Source organism: Mustela nivalis (genome assembly GCF_964662115.1).
Source record: "Mustela nivalis genome assembly, chromosome: 11".
In the NCBI taxonomy this organism is placed as follows: domain Eukaryota; kingdom Metazoa; phylum Chordata; class Mammalia; order Carnivora; family Mustelidae; genus Mustela; species Mustela nivalis.
The window spans coordinates 3932913-3960134 of NC_139030.1; the positions used below are offsets into that span (position 1 = coordinate 3932913).

The window sequence follows — 27222 nt, forward strand, 5'->3', positions numbered from 1 at the left end:
CTGATATGAGGAAGTGATGATGCAACATAGGGGTTAAGGGGGTAGAAGAAGAATAAATGAAACAAGATGGGATTGGGAGGGAGACAAACCATAAGTGACTCTTAATCTCACAAAAAAAACTGAGGGTTGCTGGGGGAAGGGGGTGGGGAGAAGGGGGGTGGGGTTATGGACACTGGGGAGGGTGTATGTGCTATGGTGAGTGCTGTGAAGTGTATAAACTTGGTGATTCACAGACCTGTACCCCTGGGGATAAAAATACATTATATGTTTATAAAAAATAAAATAAAAATTTTAAATTTTAAATTTTAAAAAAAGAAGGAAAAAAATAAATAAAATAAAAAGTTAATAGTTAATAACCTCCTAAAAAAGAAAAAAAAAAGCCATATAGCTAATACAGAGAAAATCTGAGTAGTCTAGATAGAAAAATAAAACCAGTCCAACATTCCCTTAAGCCAAAACCTAATCCCAAGTAAAGCCCTAACTCACTTCAATTCTGTGAAGGCTAAGAGAGGTAAGGAAGCCATCCTAGCAGCAGAAGCCCCCATAGCAATTCCAGGAAGAAAATGAAGGACTAGGAATTTTGTGGGTGGGAAAACCCTAACGTCTGAAACCTCAGCAGGTGACTGGCAGTCTTCCAGCAGCACAGATCTATGAATAAGCATTGTGAGAAATAGGCAACAGACCCACCTTCACTGATTAAGTGAATGACTAGTATATTCTGGGAAATTTGGAGACAAAAGGCCCAGCCTTCTTTACGAGCTCACAGGTTGGGGGGTCAGCAGAGCAGCAGGAGAAGACAGCTATGCTTACAGATAACTATCATTACTGTTGTCATGTGATAAGTATTATATGGCACAAGGGAGAACAGGATGCTGCTGTCAAACAAACAGCTGCATAGTTTAAACCTGTCATCTTATAAAAGCAGGACATGGGAGTTAAGCTTCTAGAAGACAGCAAAGATATAGATTTTCCCTATTCTTCCTAAGTACAACTGAAAACCCTGAACATAATATCTAAAACAAACATAAGGGGACTCTGAAAGATGGCAGACTGGCTAGGGACCTCAGAACCATAAGGAGGCCAGATGGTGAGCTCCCTGGGTTTCCTGTTTGCCTCCTATACCCTCAACTAGCTAAAGGAAAGAAAGGAACCAATAAATACAAACAAAAAGGCCCCCCAAAAAGCTTGCTCTCTCTACCCAAAAACACCTTGGGAGGAAAGGGGCAATCTGGCAAGAGAGACCATTTTTAGTCAGTAACTGCTCTACTCCAGTCCAACACTACAGAAGTAACTACGCCTCCACCCCAACTCCCACCAGCAAGGCCAAGTATAGAGAGTAAACCTCCATGTTTGGCAGGCTGTAATTAGGTACCACCTTCCGCATGCCCCACCCCAAGTTGTGTGAGAGAAGGCCAAGTAGGGAGCTAAGAATTTCATCCCTGCCAGATGGAGAGCCAGAACTCCCACCTCTGTCCAGCACAAACCAGATGCCCCTCCCAGACCCACGGGATGAGACCAAGCAAGTACTCATCACAGTGGAAGCTAGTGGGAAGCAGTAGAGAGGACCTTTCCAATTCCCACATAGGCTGGTGTCAGCAGAGACCTGGAGGAGGGCCTAAATTCCCAACCCTCCTGACAAGGTGGTGACCGAGCTACCCAGGTGCCCCTCCAGAAAGATTTTTAAAGCAGCTATCATAAAAATATTTCAAGAAGCAATTATGAACATGTCTGAAAAACATTTTTTTTTTTAAGATTTTATTTATTTTATTTATTTGTCAGAGAGAGAGAGAATGAGAGCAAGCACAGGCAGACAGAGTGGCAGGCAGGGTCAGAGGGAGAAGCAGGCTCCCTGCCAAGCAAGGAGCCCAATGTGGGACTCAATCCCAGGACGCTGGGATCATGACCTGAGCTGAAGGCAGCTGCTTAACCAACTGAGCCACCCAGGCGTCCCTGAAAAACATTTTTTAAAAGTCTCCACAGGGGCGCCTGCATGGCTCAGCTGTTAAGTGGCTGGTTGCCTTTGGCTCAGGTCATGATCCCAGGGTCCTGTGATCAAACCCCACATCAGGCTCCCTGAACATCCAGGAGCCTGCTTCTCCCTCTGCCCTTCCCCCCTGCCTGTGTTCCCTCTCTCACTGTGTCTCTGTCAAATAAATAAATAAAATCTTTAAAAAAAAAAAAGTCTCCACAGAAACAGAAAATCTCAGGAAAAACAACACAAAGATTTATACACATATTCATGTATTTTCAAGATTTAAAAAATAAAAATTTTAGAAAAAATTATCTTAAAAAATACAATGAATAAGCTTAACAACACAATAGAGATGACAGAGAAAAACAATCAGTAAGCAGGAGTATAAACTGGAGAGAAAATAGATTGATGAAAAGAAAATGAAAGAATCTGAGACATATGGGATCTAACATCCATGTCAACAGTTTCAAAAGAGAGAGGGGATGGGACTAAAAAAATATTCCAGAAATGATGGCCTAAATTTTCCCAAATTTAGCAAGAACCATAAACCTATATATTCAATAAACTGAACCAAACAAAATAACCCCCCCCCCCCAAAATCCATACCAAAACACATTATAATCAAACTTCTCAAAACTAAGGACAAAGATAGGTGCCTGGGTGGCTCAGTAGGTTAAGCAACTGCCTTCGGCCCAGGTCATTATCCTGGAGTCCCTGGATCGAGTCCCACATCCAGGTACCTGCTCAGTAGGGAGTCTGCTTCTCCCTCTGATCCCCCTCTCTCATGCTCTCTCTCTCACTCTCTCTCAAATAAATAAAATCCTTTTTTAAAAATCTAAGGACAAAGAAAGAAGCTAGAAATAAACAATGCACTACATACATGGGGGAAACAAAAAATTTAAATGACAGCAGATGTGTCCTCAGAAACCATGAAGGCCAAAGGAAACACCACACACCTGTCAAATGTTCAAAGACATAACAACTCAGAATTCTATACTAGTGAAAATATCCTTCAGAAATGAGAAGAAATCAAGACATTCTCAGATGAAGGAAAACTAAGAATTTGTTGCCAGCTAATCTGTCCTAAGGAATGGCAAAAGGAAGTTCACTAAACAAAAAGTAAACAATTAAAAAATGGAATCTTGAAATATCAAGAGATAAAATATAGTCAGAACAGAAGTATATCTTCACATCTTGACATTTCTAACAAGTCTGACAGCTGAAGCAAAATTTCTAATACCATCTAATGTGGTCCTCATATATAAAGGAAATGTGAACACTTAACTTTGAAAAATATATATTTATGAATAACACAATAACTAGAGAAACCACTAAAAAAAATACAAAGAGAGACAATCAAGAAACATTACAGATAAATCAAAATGCAATTTTTGAGGCATATGGGTGGCTCAGTTGGTTAAGTAAGCATCCAACTCTTGGTTTGGGCGCAGGTCATGATGTCAGGGTCATGCAATCAAGCCCCAGCTTTGCTCAGCTTTGCTCTCTGTAGCATCTGCTTTGGACTTCTTCTCTCCCTCTGCCCCTCCCCCACTCACACACTTTCTTCCCCTCTCTAAAATAAATAAATCTTTTTAAAAAATGCAGTTTTAAAACATGTTCAAATAACTCACAAAAAGCTTAAGAAAAAGAACATAGAGAAATTTTTTAAAAATAACCAAATGAAAACAGAAAATAAAATGACATATTTAACCCTAACATATCAAAAATTACATTAAATGTAAATGGTCTAAATATGCTAATTAAAAGGTAGAGGTTTGTCAGATATACAGGTAGAAATGACCTAATTATACGCTGCCTATGAGAAACTCACTTCAAATACAATGATATCTGTAACTTGAAAGAAAAAAGATGGGAAGAGATACTATACAAACAGTAAAAAGTAACAAATGTGGCTATATCAATATCAGATAGAACAGACATCAGACAAAATTACCAGAAACAAAAAGAGACATTACATTATAATAGACTTAATCCACCAAGAAAATATAAACAACAGAGTTGCACATATAAGTTAGACAATTTAAGGAAAAGGACCAATTCCTCAAAAAGTACAAATATGAAATATGAAATAGAAAACACTATTAAGTATTTATTCCCACAACTATTAAGAAATTAGAATTTGTAATTAAAAATATCCCAAAAAAGAAATCTTCTGGCTCAGACTGTTTCACTGGAGATTTTATGCATTCATTGATTGAAAAACTCAACATAATAAAGATGTCAATTCTCCCCCAATAAACTGGATACCTAAGTTCAAAACAATTTCCATCAAAACCTATCAAGACTTTGCTATAGATTTAGTCACTTCATATGGAAAGGAATGTAACCAGAACAGTTAAGGGAATTCTGAAAAGGAAGAATAAAGTGGAGGATCAGTCTATCCAATCTCAAGACTTTTTATACATCTACAGTAATCAAGTCTGTGTGGTGTTAGAGGAAGAAAAACACTTAGATCAATGGGACTGAGCAAAGAACTGAGAAACAGACAAACACAAATCTCTGATTTTTAACAGAGATACAAAAGCAATTCCAGGAAGGACTACAAGTCTTTTCAACAAATTATAGTGCAATAATCAGACATCCATATTAAAAAAATGAACCTTAACTTAACCTAACCTTAACTTAACCTAAAAAATCAACTCACAATGGAAAACACTTAAGTGGAAATCCTGGGACTATAAAACTTTCAGAAAATAGTATATGAGAAAACCTTAGAAAACCTGGTCTGGTAAAATGTCAAACATGACAACAAAACCATGAACCATAAAAATTGAGAAATTGGGACTGCATGAAAATTAAAATTGTGAAAGGTACTGTTAAGATGTCTACATGCTATTGAGCAAGTTAAAGACATGAGGTGACATTTTACTGAACAGAATATATGATGCCAAATAAGAACATAAAAAATGGCAACATTACCAACTATTAGGGAAACACAAATTAAGATCAGAATGAAATATCACTATACACCTATTAGAATGGCTAAAATTAAAAAAAAAAAACAATGACAACACTTACGCTGGGAAGGATGCAGAGAAACTGGATTACTTGTCAGTTAAATGGTAGAATCATTCTGGAAAGTAGTTTGCTAGCTTTCTAAAAAACTAACCATATATTTACCATACAACAGATCAAGCAATTCCCCTTTGGAGCACTTTTTTCCAGAGAAATAAAACGTTATGTTTGTACAAAAACCTGTAAATGATGAGTCTTCACGGGGGGTTATTGGTAACAGAACTCTGAAACAACCCCAACAGATAAATGCCCCTCAATACATTTTTAGTATATGTGCTGCCAAAGTGAGCACAATGCCCCTCAATAGTTAACAGGGTACACGTGCAACAATCTGGATGGCTCTCAGGGGCACTGTACTAAGTGAAAAATACAAAAAAAAAAAAAAAAAAAAAAAAGATCACGTGCTGAATGACTCAATTTATGTAACACTGCAGAAACGACAAAATTATATAAGCAGAGAACCAATCAGTGGCTAACAGGAGTTAGGAAAGAGGAAGGAAGATGTGACTATGTAAGAGTGTAGAAGGAAGATTTTGTGAACAGCATCATATGATGATTGAGGATCTGATTACACAAATCTATATATACAATAAAATGACACAAAACCAGGCATAATAAACACTGTGCCAATTTTAAATTCCTGGTTTTGATTTTATCTAACATGTAACAACTAGAGGGGACCTGGGTGAAGAATTCATGAGATCTCTACATATTATTTTTGCAACTTCCTATAAATCTATAATTATTCAAAATTAAAAGTTAAACAAAACAAAACAGAAGTACCTCCCACAAACAGAGACTTCTATATGTAGCAATGAATACTTGGCACTTCTATCTAGGAGATACTCCCAAGTATTTGTTATGTGATTTTTTTTTTTTTTAAGGTTTTGTTTTTTCAAAATAAAAGAAGCTTTTTTTCCTGATTATAAAAAGAATTCAAGGGCGCCTGGGTGGCTCAGTGGGTTAAGCCGCTGCCTTCGGCTCAGGTCATGGTCTCAGGGTCCTGGGATCGAGTCCCGCATCGGGCTCTCTGCTCAGCAGGGAGCCTGCTTCCCTCTCTCTCTCTCTCTCTGCCTGCCTCTCCGACTACTTGTGATTTCTCTCTGTCAAATAAATAAATAAAATCTTTAAAAAAAAAAATAAAAAAAAAAAAAAAAAAAAAAAAAAAAAAAAAAAGAATTCAAGTATTTGAATTCTCATTTATTAATTCATTAAGTATAAATCATAAATCATCAATATCATATTACCAAACTGTCATTAACATGAATCATTTTCAAGTCTATCTTTAAAACAAAATGTGAATATAAAGATTGTAAATTTTATGAAAGAAAACAATAATCTGGCTTGTTTCGTTGTTTTTTTGTTTTTTTTTAAAGATTTTATTTATTTGCCAGAGAGAGAGAGCAAGAGAGTACACACAAGCAGGCAGAGACGCAGGCAGAGGCAGCGAGAGAAACAGGTTCCCTGCTGAGCAAGGAGCCCGATGTGGGATCATAACCTGAGCCAAAGGCAGCGGCTTAACCCACTGAGCCACCCAGGCGTCACAATAATCTGTTTTTTTTTAAAAAAAGTTTAAAGAAGAAAAGGGCTGAGTACATTTCTAATTTCTCTAATAGTGGCTCAAGGTTCTTTTTATTTCTTAAAAAGGAGAGTAGCACAGAGACCCCCAACTTCCCTTCACTTGGATTCTGAAATGCCACGATTCACTCCCTACCTCCAGGGTTGGTGCGGCATAGGCTGTGTAAGGAGGTGGGGAAGAAGCCACAGCTGTTTCATCATACAGGACATCTGAACCAACATAACCCTATGAGAGGAGAGAGAGAATGAAAGAGAGCTGTCACAAAGCAACTGCAGGCTCTTGGGATTCTATGTATATATCCTTTTTACTTAGCAAATTCTTAAAAATCAGAACAGCAAATAAAACAGTTCTGTGAGAAGTAGTAAACAGGAGTATCTCCCTACCATTCCCTTTCAACCCTGCACTCTAAGTGTCCTTCGAATTTGGGAGGAGGAGGTCCTCTTCACCAATCTGCAGGTGACAAGAACAGAGCCCTCACCCCAAAGAGACCAGAGAGATTCACATCACCCAGACCTTTTCAAAAATGTTGTACCACTCTCAACAACCCTTTTGTTAAATAAAAATCCTACAGTCTGAAATGTAGCAGTCAGATGTTGTTCTACACACAGCCTGGATTTTGCATTAAAAAAAAAATCCTCCGTTAAATTACTTCCCAAGGGAAGAGAAAAATCAACGCTCTCATTTAAAAAAAACTCCATACAAAGAATCATCTAGGATCTTACTCCCAACTATATGGATCATTAATACTAATTTCAGCCAAAAAGAAGATTTTTATGAAAGAAAAGTTAACTGAAGTTGCACAGTAGCCTTAAGAGGAAGAAATGTCTTAGACTAACAGGAATAGGAAACAAAGTCATTTGGATATTCAGTCTTTTTTACTTTCTTTTCCCACCTGTACAAATTATCTTTTAAAAGTTTCATCTAGGGGCGCCTGGGTGGCTCAGTGGGTTAAGCCGCTGCCTTCGGCTCAGGTCATGATCTCAGGGTCCTGGGATCGAGTCCCGCATCGGGCTCTCTGCTCAGCAGGGAGCCTGCTTCCCTTCCTCTCTCTCTGCCTGCCTCTCCATCTACTTGTGATTTCTCTCTGTCAAATAAATAAATAAAATCTTTTAAAAAATAAATAAATAAATAAATAAAAATAAAAAAATAAAAAATAAAAGTTTCATCTACCTTCTTCTTTTCTTCCTAAAGAGATAAAAGAAAAAATAAAATCCTGTCTAAAGAATAAAAGTGCTGAGGACAGATGTTGAGTGCAAAGTTGTTGCCTTGATTCTCTGACAGAAACAAGCATGGCATTATGAATACCTATAAATGGGGTTTAACTGTTTCAGCAACCTCAGAAGCAGAACTGGAATTAAGTCCAAGTCCCAAAAATGCTTGTTTTACAAGGCTGAGATGTTATGCCTAGAAGGGACTCTGTTGTCCTTTTGAGCCATACCTGTAAATTACAGAACTCAAAGTGTTGCAAAATTTTCTGAGATACAGACGTTTCTGGAAGGTAACACTGGAACCAGTGCTGCCTATATTAAGAGGGGCCCTTCCTGCTTAAAAGGTTTGACAAAATCTAGCTTGCTCTCATTATCAGTGAAAGGTGCCCCACCCAGCTATGTCTACTCAGCCATTGCTGGATGGCCAAGACACCCATCTCCATTCCCCTTTCCTAACCCCCTACCCTCCCATTTGTTACAGCAAACTAGGTGAAAATGTTACTGGTGACTGCCATTAGCAACTTACTGTATTTGTTCTGGAATCCTGGAGTGTAAATTTCCAGGCCCTGAAGAAAAGAAAAATGGATGTTTTATTCAAAGCAATCCAACATCTATTTCAAGGCATAAAAATTTCTGGAAAAGCTTGTTTCAAGAATAGGTCTTCAGTCCTTACCCCAAGACCCCACTCAATCAAAGCATTTCAAACATGCACAAGAAATACATAATATGCAAAAAATATTTATCTATGGTACATATACTATATATTTAAAGCATGTCCTATTACTACACAGTTTTTGCTTTACTCTTTAGTAAATATAAAAATGCACCATGCTTACTATACTGCAATTTGCTTTATCAATTCATGTCACACACAGATGTACATTTGTTTTTTAATGGCTACATAATGTTCCATGATGTGAGATTTAGATTGTCAGGTTTTCTGTGATTGAAAATAATGCCTGCTTGAGAAACTGGCACATGTCATGTAAGTTTAAGGTATATAAAAGGTATATAAATAATGTGATGATCTGAATATATATATATTTGTGTGTGTATATATATATATATCAAAATGATTACCACAAAATTATATATATATATATATATATACATATATATATATATATATATATAAATGATTACCACAGTTAAGATTAACACCTTCACTCCCTCACATAGTTGCTTTTCTATTTTTTCTGGTGATAACATTTTAAATCTACTTTATAACTTGTTCAAGTATATAATAAAGTATTTTTTATAATCACCATACTATATAATTAGATGCCCAAAACTTATTCATCACATAGTTGAAAGTTTGTACCCTTCAACCAACATCTAATATCCCCTGACCATTCATTCCACTATCTATTTCTAGGAATCTGACTTTTTAAGATTCTACCAGTAAGTGAGAACATAAAATATTTCTCTGTTTGACTTACTTCACTTAGCAAAATGCCCTCAAGGTCCACCCAAGATGTTGCAAAAGGGAGGATTTCAAGGTGCCTGGGTGGCTCAGTGGGTTAAAGCTTCTGCCTTCAGCTCAGGTCATGATCTCAGGGTCCTGGAATCGAGGCCCGCATCAGGCTCTCTGCTCAGCAGGGAGCCTGCTTCCCTTCCTCTCTCTACCTGCCTCTCTGCCTACTTATCATCTCTCTCTGTCAAATAAATAAATAAAATATTTAAAACAAAAAAAGGGGGGGTGAGGATTTCCTTTTTTTTCATGACTGAATTCTGTGTCTGTGTGTGTGTGTGTCACATTTTCTTTGTCCTTTCACCCATCAACAACTGCTTAGGTTGTTTCATGTTTTGGATACTGTGAATAATGCTGCATTGAACATGTGGGTGCAAATATCTCTTCAAGATAATGATTTTGTTTCCTTCAAGACATATCCAAAGATGGACTGCTAGATTAAATGGTGGTTCTACATTTAGTTTTTTGAGGAATCACCATAACATATCCATAGTGGCTTGTACCAATTTACATTCCTGCCAACAATACACCAGATTCCCTTATCTCTACATCTTCACCAATGCTTATCTTTTGTCCTTTTGTTAATAGCCATTCTAGGAGGTGTGAGGTAATCTCATTATGATTTTGATCTGCATCCCTGGTGATTAGTGATGCTGAGCATCTTTTCCTTTTGGCCATTTGTATATATTTGGAAAAATATCTATTCAAGTCCTTTGCCCATTTTAAAATAAAACTGTAGGGTTTTTCTGCTATGAAGCTATACAATCTCCTTATATATTTTGGATACTAAGCCCTTATGATGTAGAAGGTTTACAAATATTTTCTCCTGACTAGGTGGCTCAGTCACCCAGCCACTGACTGGGTGGCTCAGTCAGCTCACATAATGATCTCAGGGTCCTAGGGCTGAGCCCCGTCAGGCTCCCTGCTCAGCGGGGAGTCTGGTTCTCCCTCTCCCTCTGAACTTCCCTACCACCCATACTCTGTCACTGATATATAAAATACTAAAAATATATTTTTTCCTCCCATTCCATAGGATGCCTTTTCATTTTTCTGATTGTTTCTTTGCTGTGCAGAAGCTTTAGAATTTGATGTGGTCCCATGTGTTTACTTTTGCCTTTGCTGTTTGTGCTTTTGGTGTTCTATCTAAAAACAAACAACAAAAAATCACTGCCAAGACTAATGTTAAAGAGTTTTTTCCCCAAAACTACCATTTTCTTACACCATAAACAAAAATAAACTCAAAATGGATTAAGGACCTAAACATGAGACCTAAAACCAAAAAATCCTAGAACACAAGCAGTAATTTCTCTGACATCAGCCACAGCAACTTCTTTCTTGATATATCTCCTGAGGCAGGGGAAACAAAAGTAAAAATAAACAATTGGGACTACATCAAAGTAAAAAGCTTCCCCACAACAAAGGAAACAACCAACAAAACTAAAAGGCAACCTACTGAATGGGAGAAGATATTTGCAAATGGCATATCTGTTAAAGGTTAGTATCCAAAATATATAAAGAACTTAATAAAACTCAACACCCAAAAAGCAAATAATCCAATTAAAATAGGGAAGAAGACACGAACAAACATTTCTCCAAGGAGAAATCCAGATGGCCAACAGACACATGAAAAGATGTTCAACATCACTCTTCATCACAGAAATGCAAATCAAAACTACAATGAGAAATGAGATATCACCTCACACCTGTCAGAATAACTAAAATCAACAACACATCAAACAAGTGTTAACAAAGATGTGGAGTAAAAGGAACCTTCCTTGCACTGTAGGTGGAAATGCAAATGATCTCAGTAAACAGTATGGAAGTTCCTCAAAAAACTAAAAATGGAACTACCCTATGATCCAGCAATTGTACTACTGAATACTTACCCAAAGAATATGAAAACACTAATTTGAAGAGATACATGCACCCCTATGTTTACTGCAGCATTATTTACAGTGGTCAAACAGCAGCACAAGTGTCCATCAATAGATTAATGGATAAAGAAGTGGTGTGTGTGTGTGTGTATGTATGCATATATGTACACATGTGTGTATGTGTATGCATATATACATGTATGTGTGTATACAGACTCATATGTATATACACACGCATATATACACATGTACACATACAATGGAATAATATTTAGCCATAAAGAAGAATGGGATCTTGCCATTTACAACAATATGAATGGAGCTAGAGAGTATTATGCTAATCGAAATAAGGCAGTCAGAGAAAGACAAATACCATATGATTTCACTCATTTATGGAATTTGAGAAACAAAAGAAATGAATAAAGGAAAAAAGAGAGACAGAAAGACAAACACAAACCAAAAAGCAGAGTCTCAACTATGGAGAATAAATGGATGGCTGCTAGAGAGGAGGTGAGTGGCAGGGACAGGTTATATTGGTGAAGAGGACTAAGAGTACAACTTATCACAATGAACACCCTGTAATGTACAGAATTGCTGGATCACTGTATTGTATGCCTGAAACTGATATGTTAACTTACAAGGATTAAAAAAAAAAAAGACAAGGATCTTTTTCCCTTTTTTCTTCTAGTAATTTAACAGTTTAAGGTCTTATATTTAAGTTTTTAATCCATTTTGAATTAACCTGTGTGAGTGGTCTATGACAGCATTCCCATTTCATTCTTTTACATAGGATTATCCGGTCCTCCCAGCACCATTTACTGAAGAAAAACTGTCCTTTCCCCATTGAGCATTCTTTGTTCCCCCATCAAAAATTATTGACCATACAGCTGACTGGCTCAGTCAGAAGAACACAGGACTCTTGATCTCAGAGTCATGAGTTTGAGCCACACACTCACTAAGTGTAGAAATTACTTAAATAAATAATAAATAAACTTTAAAAAACATATGTTATTGACTATATATATATGCGTTTATTTCTGGGCTCTATTCCATTGGTCTATGTGTCTATGTTTATGCCAATACCACATTGTTTTGATTACTATAGTTCTGTAATAAAGTCTGAAATAAGGAATTATGATGTGTCCAGATTTGTTCCTTCTTTGGCTATTCAAAGTCTTTTGTGGTTCCCCTTGAATTTTAGGATTGTTATTTGTACTTGAAAAATGTCAATGAAACTGATAGTAACTACAATGAATTTACAGATGGTTTTGGGTAATAAGAACATTCTAAGATATTAATTCTTCCAATCCATGAACACAGGATATCTTTCCATTTGTCTGTGTCATCTTCAATTTCTTTCATCAATGTCTTGTAATTTTCAGCATACAGATCTTTCATCTCCTTCGTTTAGTTCATTCTTAAGCATTTTATTATTTTTAGTGCTATTACAAATAAGATTTTCTTTTTCAGATAGTTCCTTTCAGATAGTTTCAGATAGTATAAAGAAGTGCAACTGATGTTTGTATGATGGGTTTATATCCTAGAATTTTACTGAACTCAATTATTAGGTCTAACAATTTTTTGGTGGAGTCTTTAAGATTTTATTTATTTGCCAGAGAGAGAGAAAGCATGAGCACAAGCAGAGGGAACAGCAGGTAGAGGGAGAAGCAGGCTCCCCGCTGAACAAGGAACCTGATGTGGGACTCAATCTCAGGACCCTGGGATCATGACCTGAGCCGAAAGCAGATGCTTAACTGACTGAGTCACACAGGCATCCCTCTTTAGGGTTTTCTATATAGAAGATCAAATCATCCATAACAGAGATAATTTTAGTTCTTCCTTTCCAATTTAGATGCCTTTTATTTTCCTTCCTTGCCTAACTAATTTGGTTAAAACCAAAGTGTAGTAGAACAGAAATAGTAAGAGTGGAGTAATCCTTGTCTTATTCCTGATCTTGGTGGGAAAGCTTCCAGCCTGTCACTGCTGAATATGTTAGTTGTGGATTCGTCACACATGAAAACTATGCTACTGTTAACATGCTTATTACCTTTGCACCCTTATGTAAACATTTCTATAGTAGAAGGATAGTCATTTTACTACCTCTTTGAGTTAAAAGCTTTGCGAAGTTATTTTCAAGCTAAGCTATTTTCAAACATTCTGGTTTTCTAATAAATGCAGTTAAGTTGCAAAATTCCCTCAAGAGATTTATAAGCGGCTTACTATTGCCATTCATTTTGCTAAAGGGTATCCTATTGGATTCTTCAGATACTGTATATGGATTTAATACTGTCAGGTAGGAGAGTCTCTTATGGTCTAATTCAGTTCTACTATTTCAGCAAGTTTTTCTTGCACTGAATTTCTAACTACCTTCTTGGGTTCTGTACTTTCCAGACATCAATAATCTTCCTGATAAACTCTTTAAGTCTTTCTAACATAATTCTGATCTTTTCTCTAAATTGTTTAATCTTTTCACCCAACTTTCCCTGAGAGTATTCCCAAGTCTTTCCTTCATGCCAATGATTCATTTTTTAGTTGGGCTTGTACCCCAGGGAAGGGAGATTTGCACCCCTTAAGATTATAAAATGAATGGGAGATATGCCCCATGACAGACCTTCTTGGCTACTCAGATGCAAAAAGGCACAGAAGAAACATAAATTCCCTCTCTCAGGCAGTTTATATTCTAATAAAAAGAGACAAACAGGATAAACAAATAGCTAGTTAGGTTGTAAGTATATGTGTATATGTGTATGATGTAAGGGGGGTTTATAATTTTAAATATGGTAGCCAGGAAAGTATTCTTGGAAAATTCAATTGTTTTGTGGGTTTTATTTTCCTATAGATGAGGAGCTTTTTCTGAGGCTTACATTTTCCTTTTTATTTTTCCTTTACAGTATATTTGCCACACCACTTTTTTGCACCTTACTCATGTTTAACATGGGAACTGATACCTAAAACTTCTATTTGCTCTCATATAGTATGTGTTATTTCTTCTTGACACCCTCCTACTTTGTCTATTGGTAACCCCACCTCACTCCACCCCAGTAACAGTGTGATAAATAGGTATTACCCTCAACTGATTTTCTGTAATCAGAGCAAACAATGGTGGGAGAGAAGAAAATTTCTTGTGACACCGAGTAAGTCCTTTCTGAAAAATCTGGCCTCTACACTCTTCTGAGCATATTCTTTTGAATGTCTCATGCCAGGGCTCACTTCATCAGCCAAAGAATTATCCTACTACTGTGAGCTTTGAAATCTTCCAGGGCTGGAATGATAAGTAAGCCCTGGAATGATAAGTAAGCTTTCCACTCTCCACTGGGGTACCAGGGATATCATATCCTCAAGGGTTTTTCCTTAGCTTTCCCAAAAAGCTTACTCTTTTAATCAACATCCTTCCAGACTGCAGAGTATTACTGAAACTTTGCAAGACTTAAATTAACTCCTCCTGCTACTACTTCTGGTAGCTGGAGGTAAAAACAATGAAACATCTCAACAAAATCTTTCTTTCAACAAAAATTTCTTTCTTTGGCCATCACTCTTTATAGTTGGTGCTTGAAGCTGAACTTCTTTGTCTGTTACCGCTAAAACGTTTCCCCTTCATTTTACCATTTTTACTCAAAGGTCTCAGTTATAGGTTGAATTCTGTCCCCTGCCAAAAAATAAGCTGAAGTCCTAATCTCTAGTACTTTTGACTTGTTTAGAAATAAGGTCTTGGGGTGCCTGGATTGTGTAGTTAGTTGAGTATTCAGCTGTTAGTCTCAGGATCATGAGATCAAATTCCACATAGGGCTCCATGCTCAGCACGGAGTCTGCTTAAGACACTCTCTCCCCCAGCTAGAGTGTATTATGCAAGGCAAAACAGGTCAGTCAGAGAAAGGTAAATACCATATGACTTCACTCATGTGTGGAGTTTGAGAGGAATGCAGGGGAAGGGAAGGACAAATAAATATGAACACAGAGAAGGAAGGAATCATAAGAAACTCTTAACTCGAGGAAACAAACTGAGGGTTACTGGAAGGTTGTTAGAGGGGGTGGGGGTTGCATGATGGGCATTAAGCAGGGCACTTGATGTAATGAGCACTGGATGTTATATGTAAGTGATCAATCACTAAATTCTCTTCCTGAAACTAAGAATACAATATATGTTAACTAAATTGAAATAAAAAAAAACCTTTTGCTTTAACTCTATGAACACTCTCTAAGTGGGAACACTGCTTGGGGATTTACCTGGATCTGTGCTCCCTCAACTGCAATTCTTTAATACCAAATAAATGTTCATTTGTCCCTAAAAAAAAAAAAAAAAAAAAAACCTCTCCCTCTCCTCTTCCCAGGCACGTGTGCACACGCACTTTCTGTCAAATAAATAAATCATAAATAAATGAATCTGAAAAAAGAAAAAGGAAGGAAGGAAGGTCAGTCTTTACAGATGGACTCAAGATGAGGTCATACTGAATTAACGTAGATGGATACTTACTCTACTACAGTTAGTGTCCTTATAAGAGAACATCTGGACACAGACACACAGGGAGAATGCCTTGTTACAACAGAGGCAGAGATTGGACTGATCCAATGGCAATCCAAAGAATGCCAAGGATCACCAGCCACGACCTAAACTAGGAAGTGGTAAGGAAGAATTCTTCTCAGGAGTCTCAGAGGGAGCATGGCTCTGCTGACACGCCAAGCTCAGACTCCTAGCTTCCAGAACTGTGAGAGAATACCTCTATTGTTTTAAGGCACCCAGTTTGTGGCAGCCACTCTCCTGAAACAATCTTCTATTTACTTTTTTACCTTCCTGAGTCATTTTATTTCAAATTCTTGTTAACAGACTATATAGTTAGACTTTATATTTTTTACCCAATCACGAATCTTATTCTTTTTAAGGGGAATTTAACCAGTTCACATTTACTGAGATCATAAACATCATTGGTCCAATTACTGATAATTCCAGATATTTTTGCCACTACATTAAAAAAAAAAAAAATCCCATGTGACACCTCAATGCCTCAATGTACAGCAGAACAGAGCAGTTAAGAACACAGGTCTCTGGAGACAAAGTTTCAAATCCTGAGTCTAGTCTACTAGCCTCTAAAATCTTGGCAAGTATGGTAGGCAGAATGATGTATACATCCTAATCCTGAAAAGCTGCGAATGTTACCTCACAGGGCAAAAGGGACTCTACAGCTGTAATTAAGGTTAAGGACCTTGAAATGAGGAGATTACCCTGGATTATCCACGTTGGCACAAACTATTCATTAAGTTCTTAAAAGCATAAACCCTTCCCTACCTGCAGAGAACCAAAAAGATGACCACAAGAGAAGGCATGGCCCAGAAGCCAAGAAACGAGGAAATCTCCAGAAGCTTAAAAGACAAGCAAACAGATTCTCTCCTAGAGCCTGCCGACACTTAAGACCCAGTGTTGGACTCCTGACCTTCCGAAATGCAATCATAAATTTGTATTGTTTGAGCCACTGTCAGGGTAATTTACTACAGGAGCATTAAAAAAGTGATATGGGGGGTACCTGGGTGGCTCAGTTGGTTAAGCATCTGCCTTTGGCTCAAGTCATAATCTCAGGGTCAGGGGATCAAGCCCTGCATCAGGCTCCCTGCTCAGCAGGAAGACTGCCTCTCCCTCACCCTCTGCCACTTCTCCTACTTGTGCTCTTTCTCTCTCCTTCTCTCTCTGACAAATAAACAAATCTTTTTAAAAAAGAAAAAAAAAAAAAACTGATACAGGAAGTTACTTAACCTCACTAAGCCTAAGTTTCTTATGACAAGAATAGCACCTACCTTATAAGATATAGTGAGGATTAAATAACATATATAAAGTAATTAGCACAGTGCCTACTGCCGGGTAAGTGTGCAATATACATGTTTAAATTGTTAAGTAGTAATAATATAAATCCAGTTTATTAAAAGGTAGCAAACTGGATTTAAGTGTGGTCATTTCTCCATCAGTCTAAAGGAAAGCTGTATCTCTTCCAGAAAGTATCGTTTAAGATTTACTGCTTGATATAAATCAGAAGAGTGTAAAAAAGCAGATATATGTGGTATTTAAAATAAACTCTGTGAGTTTAGCATGGAATAAATGTTTATATTGAAAATGAACATATATGTGAAATGTGGAGCAGGCACTCTGACAAACTGGCCTGGATTGTATGTAAATAGTCACCTAAATATAAAGATTTTAATATAAATGAACATTACAATATTCGGTTAGTGAATTCTTACAACGTCCAGAGTTAACTCATAAGGGTGGCACAGAGTAGCCAAAAAAAAAATTTCCCCCCAGTTTTTTTTTGTTTTTTGTTTTTTTAAGAAAGAGTTAGCTTGCATGCACTTGTGCTTGGTCAGAGAGGGGGAGAGTGAGAATCTTAAGCAGGCTTCACACCCAACATGGAGCCCAACACAGGGCTCAATCTCATGACCCTGAGATCATGACCTGAGCCAAAATCAAGAGTTGGATGTTTAACCGAAGGAGCCACCTAGGGCACTTCCTCACCTCCAAGTTATATTTAGCCAGTGTTTTCAAGATTCTGATTCAACTTCACTGCCAATGTTAACAGGCTGAGAACTGATAAAGCTGGGTTTTCTTCCTTATGGCTTGATATCCCTTCTTCAAAGATGGCAGATGGAGCAAGAACCACCAAAGGAAGGAAAAGACTGAGTAACAGAGATGTCAGTGCTTTTTTAAAAGATACTTACATAAAAAGAACAAGATTTAAGAACCCATTCAACTACATCCATTACCCAATGTACATCTAGTAATGAAAAAGAATGCAAAGTGGCTATATACTAATACTCTGTCATTCCCAGTATAATGGGATCTCGCCTGCACAGCTCTAGAGAGCAGAAACTAGGACAAGGGTTGTTAGGTATGGAATAATGCCCTGTTACATTTGTTTCACATATCCTCTGAGTCACTTATTCTGCTGCCTGAAGGAAAACATTCTCATACTTCTCCCTTCTGGAAATTTCCTTGACTGGAAATTAAAACACAACAGTTTTTAAATTAAACACATAAAAACTCAAAACTTACAAACAATCATCTGTGCTTTCTGCACAAAGACTGATAGTTTTCCCATCTCGGCAAACAATCTGCAGCATACAGTCTTTTGGCTTCCCATCTGGAGGCTGAATATCTGAAAAATAAGTAGAATAAGGCAGTATTTATATAGTTTGTTTTAAAGGATTTATTCTACCTAACAACTCAGATAAGCAAAAGACCAGTACTTCAGAACATTCCAATAATAAAACATCTTTGCCCTGCTCTACAGAACCAAGCACATGAATCACAACTCTGTTCCAATTAAACTTTCTACAGGAGGGGCGCCTGCGTAGCTCAGTTGGTTAAGCATCTGCCTTCAGCCTGGGTCATGTTCATAGGGTCCTGGAGCCCCACATCAACCTCCCTGCTCAGCAAGGAGTCTGCTTCTCCCTCCCTTTCCCTCTCCCCTCACCCATGTGCTCTCTCCTTTCCTCTCTCTCTCAAATACATAAAATCTTTAAACAAATAAGTAAATAAAAATAAATAAATAAACTTCCTGAAGGAAGAACAAGCAGGCCTCTTCTAGAGGGCAATCCATATACTGAAATGTACAGAACGGCCCAGACATTAGAAGAATAAGCCCCAATGAAAAGCATTACTGAGCATCAGATAACAAAATACTTTTTGCTTTTATTCACAGGAAATACTAAACTGGATCACTGCTTTAAAAGTGAAAATCATACTTTTCAAGTAGCTCTGTGTATCAAGAAATAAGGTCTATGATATTTGAGCCTAGCGTAGGGTAGGTATTTCAACAGCTAGCCCATAGATACTTGTGTTTCAAGAACTAACATGCAGGGGCAAGATGTTACAACAATGGTTATTACTAGCAGATAGGCCATTTATTAACTCTTTTTTTCAAAAACTATTATATAGATCAGGATGCTTCAAGCATCAATGTTTACTAAAACAGACACTATTCCAAAACAGAAACAGAGCTAATAAACAGGGAAGTCTATATATGCCCTTAATTAGAAATAGAAAAGTCTATACTTATTAAAAATGTATTACTTTAAAATGAATATAAAGAATAATTCCAGGAAGCCAAGGCATCATGGATTAAGTAACTGACTGGTGGTGTCATCAATAAGATGCCAGTTTCTGAGTAACAAAACCTGTACTACCTAGGGTGGTTCCATCTTTCTTGGGGATCCCAGCAGTCTGGTTGTTCTCCATCACTTTCTCCATAACAGAGCAAGGAATGTGGACTGCTGGGTCTGATTCAGTTGAGAAAATTAATCTGCCCCAACCATATGATTCATGATCCAAGTATATGGATGCCCACTGTGGTTACCTCCCTTCTTTGATGAAAGATGAAACCCTTCTTTGGTCTGCCAATGAAAGCAAAATGAGAAAGGAAGATGATTCAACTCCCACCATAAATGGTCAAGGGTAGAGGACAGAAGTGGGCCACAACAGACTCACTTACCCCAACACTCATGCCCGATGCGGATATTGATGCAGTCTACTGGCATATGGATCTTATCCTCAACACTATGCCGAGTTTGATCATCATAATAGATCAGGTGACCATCTGACCACAGGTCAAACCAATTCTTCTTCCAACGCTTCAAAATAGTACCTGAAAAAAATGGAAACCCATTGGTTTTGAGCCAAAAAAGCAAGGACTTCATTCTCTAGTTCACAGAAAACTAAAACAAAGGAAACAAAGGAAACGTTCCTCTGGCCCCCTAAGTATGCATGCATACAGCTGCCCAAAGTTGCTCCAACAAAATGGAGATGAAAGCAGACTCCAATGGCATAAACACCTATGCTATACCAGGCTACATGCAGCTTACACTAAAGATACTAAGAATGCTGCCAACTTAATAGTCCCCATTTTTTTTTAAAGTTTGATAAAACCTTGATTTTGATAACAAGTGTTGGTGAGGATATAGAGAAAAAAGAACCCTCATATGTTGGTGGAAATGTAAACTGGCAGAGCTACTATGGAAAACAGTATGGATGTACCCCAAAATATTAAAAGTAGAAATACCATATGGACTATGAGAGACTGAGGACTCTGAAAAACAAACTGAGGGTTTTGGAGAGAAGGGGACTGGAGGGATGAACCTGGTGGTGGGTATTAAGAAGGGCACGTATTGCATGGAGCACTGGGTATGGTACATAAACAATGAATCTTGGAACACTGAAAAAAATAAAATTAAATTAAGATGTTTAAAAAAAAAAAAAAAAGGAAATACCATATGGTCTAATAATTCCACTACTATTTATCCAAAGAAAACAAAAACACTAATTCGAAAACATATAGTCACCATGTTATTGCAGCATTTTTTACAACAGCCAGGATAAGGAAGAAACCTAAGTTGCTAAGTGTCCACTGACAGATAAATGGATAAGAAAGATGTGACATTTACAGACAATGAAATATTACACAGTAGTAAAAAAAGGGATGAGACTGTGCCATTTGTGATGACATGGATGGACTTAGAAGGTATTGCACTAAGTGAAATAAATCACACTGAGAAGTGAAATAAACCACACTGAGAAAGACAAAACCACATGATTCCACTCAATGTGGAATCTAAAAAAATAAAATGAATAAACAAACATTAAAAAAAAGAAAAAGACACATAAACACAGAGAACAAACTGATGTTTGCCAAATGGGAGGGGAATGAGTGATGGGCAAAACAGAGGAAGGATAGTGAGAGATAGAGGCTTCCAGTTATGAAATGAATAAGTCATGGGAATAAAAGGCACTGCACAAAGAATACAATCAATGATATTGTAATAGTGATATATGGAAATAGATGGTAACTATGTTTGTGGTGAGCATAGCATAATAGAGTTGTACACCTAAAACTAATGTAAGACTATGTCAATTATACTCAAAAAATTTTTTAAAAACAAAAAGTCCTTCATTTTAAGTTAATGAAACATCTAATATTTAATTTTCCATGTAGCGTATCAAAACTTTCCCAGTAGTATATAACTTTGCTAATGATCAGAGAACAATGGACTGTGAAGTCTCTATGTACAAAGTATATAAAGTATATAGAGAAGAGTAAAGCCTTCCTCTTTTGAAAAAATGTTTGTTTTTTTCTCAAAGAGCTTTCACATATATTCTTCTTTACCCTTCATTTTCCCTTAAAGCCCATGGCGTGGGAGGGTCTCCCTGCCTCAGACAGACACAGAAGCAGGTTCAGACACTGGGTGTACCCACAGCCAGGACACTGACTCCCATCCTGAACGCATCTGTCCTGCTACCTCACACATCCTATCAGTTTAAGGAATTCATCCAATCATTTGTATTCTTGGACTAGGCACTTGACTTTATGAAAATGAAATTCCCCTGTCAGACAAAAAGGAAAACAAAAAGGCCAAGTCAGTAACCCCTACTCCTTTCTCACACCCAGACACTACCTATTACATCCTTTGTTCCTGTTAGATCCCACCCTTCTTGGCCATTGTGCACAAACCCCATTCCATGTACCTCTCCTTTTGCTCTCCTAGCCATTACTGGTAATAACAAAATATGTACCATATCACCCTTCCAAATTTCTTTTATCTATCAGGCAGCCTCCTTGCAAAAAGGGGCATCCACAGCACTGTCCCAAACTGATAAATAAGTGACATCAGCATCCATTTGATTGGCAGCCCCTTGAGCTATACAGAAACTATCAAACAGAGCTGCCCAAACATATAGACGGGATCACCAGTTTAGGGAGTTCTACGCAAGTATCTCACCTGCCACCTAAGCCCTGACTGCAGATTTCCAATTTAGGCTGTCCTCCAGAGTCCTAAAGGTCTGTGTGGCAATGGCAACAAAAGGAATCCTCTAGACCACTATGCATACCTGTAACCATCTGTGTTTATACCCAGTGAGTATAATAAATCTCACCTCATCTTATTTTATTATGATCGACAGTTCTGGTTTTTGCAAAGGAAAATCAACCCACAAATTCGAAGATGGGGAAATGGAGTAAGTTTTCTGAATATACATTCAAGACTGCCAATGGACCAAGAAACTAGAAAAGTCTGTACAATTTTTTTTTAATATATCTATTTTGTGTATGTCACACATAGGCAGTGATGGGAGAAGGGACAAAAAATAGTCAAAATGGTCACTGTTCATTTATGTTGCCAGAACATTTACATTGAGTCATGGTGGAGAAAGGAAAGCTTGTCCTCAAACAAGGACACAGCAAAGCCTAAAAAGAAAAGCAGAGGATATCCAAAGGGCCAGGAAAGGAAGGTACATCCTCAAGGTCTCCACAAGCAAGACTCTCCACATCCCCTAACAATTTAGGGAAGAATGGAATCACAGAACCCAAAACAAAGAAACTTATATTAAGACTGGGGCTAGACTCCAATATGCCAGGACTTTCTTTTTCAAGCCAACACTGCTCTATCTATTCTTAGAATATAGAACTGTCACAGACCTTGAAAGGACACCTGGTTCAGCTCCAGGTCTAGGAATGTAGAACTAGTGACAGGACAAATAAGCTGAAGGCTTGTCTCCTGGTAGAAAGTGTATCAATGTTGAAATGACACAGTCCTGAATCTCAATACAGGTTTGCCACCCACAGTGTTAAGTTATCTAACATCACTAAAACTCAATTTCTTCAACTAGAAACCAGGATAATGTCACTCACCTCACAGAGCTGCTGTGATAAGTACATAACATATGTAAAATCTATGTAACAGGATCACAAACAACCCTCATAAATAATAGTTTTTATAAACCTTCTAAGGTATGCAGTCCATTCTTCAGTGCTAGTCTCAATTTTAGCCAAGTTCTGAAGGTATAACAGAAATTTGTATCTGAACAATAAACAGTATAAACTATAGCTCAGTTTTTTGGTAAAGTCATAAGTGATATAGTAGTCACTTTTCCCTTAACTATACTCTTTTTAGAAGGACAGCAGAATAATCTGTTTACTTTTTCTCCAAAGAACAGAGTTGGTTCTTCTCACTTTAGAACATTCCATGAACCTGGGTACCTGGGTGGCTTAGTAGGTTAAGTGTCTGCCTTTGGCCCAGGTCATGATCCCAGTCCTGCATTGGGCTCCCTGCTCAGCAGGGAGTATTTCTCCCTCTCCCTCTGCCCTTCCCCACCCCTCCACCCCCGCCACATCCCCTCACTCATTCATTCTCTCTCTCATGCTCATACACTCTCTCTCTCCTTCTCAAACAAATAATTAAAGTCTTTAAAAGAAAATAAACAAAAAACTGATTCTCTTCTGCAGAGTTCTTTTGGAGATCCAGAAGACTAGTTCTGGATAAACTAGTTTTAGTTTATCTAAAAGAAATAAAATTTTATTTATCTCTCAAATCAAATCTTCATCTCTATAATTAAAGTCTCTAGTATTTCAGAATCTTAGTCACTGTTCAATCCCCAAATAAGACAAGTATTTCCCACAGAGACAGGGTTCAGCTTGGTTAGATTCCAGGAGGGACTCAGGTCAGCCATAAGAAATAGAGCACCCTAGTGAGAAAAAGAGAAACCAGCAGGGACTACCATGATTCCCTGGTTCCTATCAAGGTTATAACAAAGAAAGAACTTTGTGTGAGCAAAAACACAGTTCACAGAGCTCTAAAAATTAATAAGACTTTGACGTTTGTTTTTAAATGTGATCTTTTTCAGCAAAAGAAATAAACATGTACCCTAAGACAACACTAAACCCAGTCCAACAGGCTCATCTTCTGTACTTACTCTGTCGCAGCAACCATCCACTCTTCACAAATGCCATTTTTCCACCTATAAAAGAAACAGCCAATTTCAAAGTTATACCTAGAAAAGAGAATGGCCCATTTAAGCTGTTTTTCACTCACAACACTTCTGACACCAAACATGTGGGGTCTTTCTACATTAAAAACCAATTCTCTGAATCTCAGAACAACAACTAGACGTCTACTGATTCAACTCAGTTCTGACCTAGAATTAGCATCAGTTAAGGGTTCAGTTCCCCAAGAGTGCTCCCACTTTAGAAACAAATTCTAAGTCTCCAGTATTTCTGACCTACAAATTGGGGGTTCCCACAACCTCTCCTCAAATTTGGTAATTTTGCCAGAATGATTCACAGAACTCAAGAACGTGTTTTATTTACCATTTCCTGTTTCTTATAAAGGATACAACACAGGAAAAGCCAGACCGGAAGAGATGCAAAGAGCATCATATGGGTAAGCCTTCCATGCCTTCTCTAGGCACACGGCCCTCTCCCAGCACCTCTATGTGATTATTAACTCAGAAGCTCTTAGAACCCTGGCTTTAGGGGTTTTAAGGAGGTTGCATTAAGTAGGCTGATTGATTACATTACTGACCACTGGTGACTGTACTTAATCCCCAGCTTCTCCCCATCCCTGCAGGTCCAGGGATGGGGCTGAAAGTTCTAACCTTCTAATCACAAGGTTGAGTTCCCTGGAATTTGGCCCCATCCTAAAGTTATCTAGGGGCCCAGCCAGAGTTGCTTCATTAGCATAAGCTTAGATATGGTTGAAAAGGGCTTACTATGAATAACAAGATACTCAGCACTTCTATCTCGGGAAATACCAAAGGTTTTAAAAGTTCACATATTTCTTGTTTTATCACAAAAATCACAGCCATCTGGTTTAACTGTCCATCCTAACCTCCTTCTGTGTCAGTTGAGGAAGGCACCAAAGCCATTTTATTTCACTGGCCATCTGGCACTTACCTAATACCTCCTCAATAGGGACAATAAAACCCCTCCCCACACCTCCCACTCTAGGCTTTGGGCTCAATACTCTGCCCACCTTACTAAATCTAACACCACTCAACAGACATAAGGCACCCCAGGAACACTAAGATTTAGCTCTGTCAAGGATTTGTGACTTCTCCAAACATGCCCAGTGTCCTGGGGCTCTGGGGTCCACTGCTTCAGCTTTATTCCTGGTGTGACCAGTTGAATTCACACAGCCCAGTCAGATGTGCACTAGTGTCAACAAGCCAAGTGGCTGGTCAGAACAGTATTCAAGAAGTCAAGAAAGAGTGTGATAAATTTAACTCCATAAAAATAAAAATCTGAGTGGAAAAACAAGTCAAAAAGACAAAAGATTAAGAAAAAACATTTACAACTATATGGCAGCAAAGAGCTAATTTTCTTCACATCCATAGCTCACACATAACAGAAATGACCATCACCCAGCAGTTTACAAGAAAAGGAACCTTAATGAGCAAAAAATTTGTAAGATATTCAATTTCTCTCTTAATTCTAAAGACAAAATTCAAAACACAAGTCACAATATTACCTATCAGATAGACACAAATGAAGAAAACTATGATACCCAGAAAGGAGTAAGCAAAATGGCAGGAGTGAAAACTGGTGCAAACCTCTGGGAGGAAGATTTGACATCCATCAAAATTTTAAATGTTCATAAACTGTGACCCAGAAATTTCACGATTACTAGGATTATGCTTCACTGACAGATGTGCAGAGGTCTACCAACAAATCTGTATATTGGCAATGTATATACGGCAATGTTGCTTATACTGCAAAATACTAGCCCCATCCAAAGCGATCCACTTCAGAAAATGGCTCAAAGGGTACCTCTACAAATAACAGATCATTATGCAGATATGAAAAAGGAGGTAGAACAATGTGTGCTGATATCTGCACAATTGTTTTGGGGAAGGAATCACAGAAACTCTTAACCACGTGTATCTCTGCGGAGAAGAAATGAGGCAATGCTGTGTATGTATCAGAAAGGAAGGTGACTAGGAGCACCTGGGTTGCACAGTTGGTTGTGCATCCGACTCTTGGTTTCGGCTCAATGAGTGAGCTCACGGTTGTGACATGGAGCCCCACATCAGACTCCATATGCAGTGAGGAGTCTGCTTTTAACTCTCACTACCCACCTTCCCTTTGCACACACAAGTGCTCTCTAAAATAAATAAATTTTTTGAAAAAAATAAGAAAAAGTGACTATTCAGTCCTATTACACCTTTCTATTAATACTTAATTTTTTAACAATTTCCATGTATTATATCCTTTTTCTTTCATCAACAGATTTTAGGGGCTCCTTGTGGGCTCAGTTGGTAAAACATGCGATACTTGATCTCAGGGTTGTGAGTTTGAGTTCCATTTTGGTCATAGAGATAACTTAAAAAAAATTTTTTGGAATTAAAAAAAATAGGGATACCTGGGTGGCTCAGTCAGTTAAGCATCTGACTTCAGCTCAGGTCATGATTTTGGGGTCCTCGAATCAAGCCCCAAGTCAGGCTCCCCACTCAGTGGGGAATCTGCTTGTGCTGTGTCTCTTTCAAATAGACAAACAAAATCTTTTAAAAAAAAAATAGATCTTACTTGGAGAATTTATTTGGACCATTTTTGTTTTCTACTTTAGCATTTTTAGGTATTCTCTTTAAGGGCTGGAAGGTTAACAAAACAGAATAAAAGCCTAAGTGTGCACCTGATAAGAACAAATCAGTCCCCCCACCTTTAATTTTTCCCATGTCTGACTAAATTCTCACCATTCTCCAAACCTTTACAAAATAAGCTACACAAGCTTGGTTCATCCTATACTCCAGCATCTCCCAAATCTCATATATTAAATGTTCTTAATATCCTTGTGATTTCTGCCAACTCATGCTGTCTGTCCTCTCCATGAAAGGAAGTAAGTTTTTCATCTTTCCCCATTTTTCTCCCACACACTCAGGTAAACTAGAAACAGAAAGGCAGTCTCTCCCCTTTTTCTGAGTGCACATACATGCTGCTCACTGCTGACTAAAAGGGACTAAGCCAAGTGCCGCTGACTAGAGAGCTAACAGCACCTATCACTGACCAGGAAACCCTCCCTAATCCAAGGCTGTTAAGCAAAATGACAGTTTATTATTTAAACCAGGTTGAATGGTTTTCTAAACCTACAGCAAGAAAAGAAGGGAAAAAAACCTTGCAGCCTAAAATAATCATTTATTTCAAAACAGACACCATCATATTTTCATCCAACAAATACTGAATGCTAATGTGTGCCCAACCTTGTAGTAGGCACTAAGGACACAGCAGTGACCAAGCTAAAGTCCCTGTTTTCATGTAGCTTACCCTGCAATAAAAGCAACA

The 27222-nt window shown here is 37.8% G+C and overlaps 1 protein-coding gene across 2 annotated transcripts in view; it reads right to left on the reverse strand.

Annotated features, from left to right (window-relative positions):
* PLEKHB2 (pleckstrin homology domain containing B2) overlaps positions 1-27222 on the reverse strand; it is a 49614-nt gene that overhangs the window by 11402 nt on the left and 10990 nt on the right. Inside the window, exons 2-6 of one of the 2 annotated variants that reach the window (XM_082690357.1) lie at positions 23862-23906; positions 19612-19764; positions 18174-18276; positions 8322-8361; positions 6723-6812 (exon numbers count right to left, since the gene is read on the reverse strand). In XM_082690357.1, the coding sequence (XP_082546483.1) occupies positions 6723-6812; positions 8322-8361; positions 18174-18276; positions 19612-19764; positions 23862-23898 (423 nt within the window). In that variant the 5' untranslated portion in view covers positions 23899-23906. The remainder of the gene's footprint in view (positions 1-6722; positions 6813-8321; positions 8362-18173; positions 18277-19611; positions 19765-23861; positions 23907-27222) is intronic. The other variant, XM_082690358.1, reaches the window with a different exon arrangement.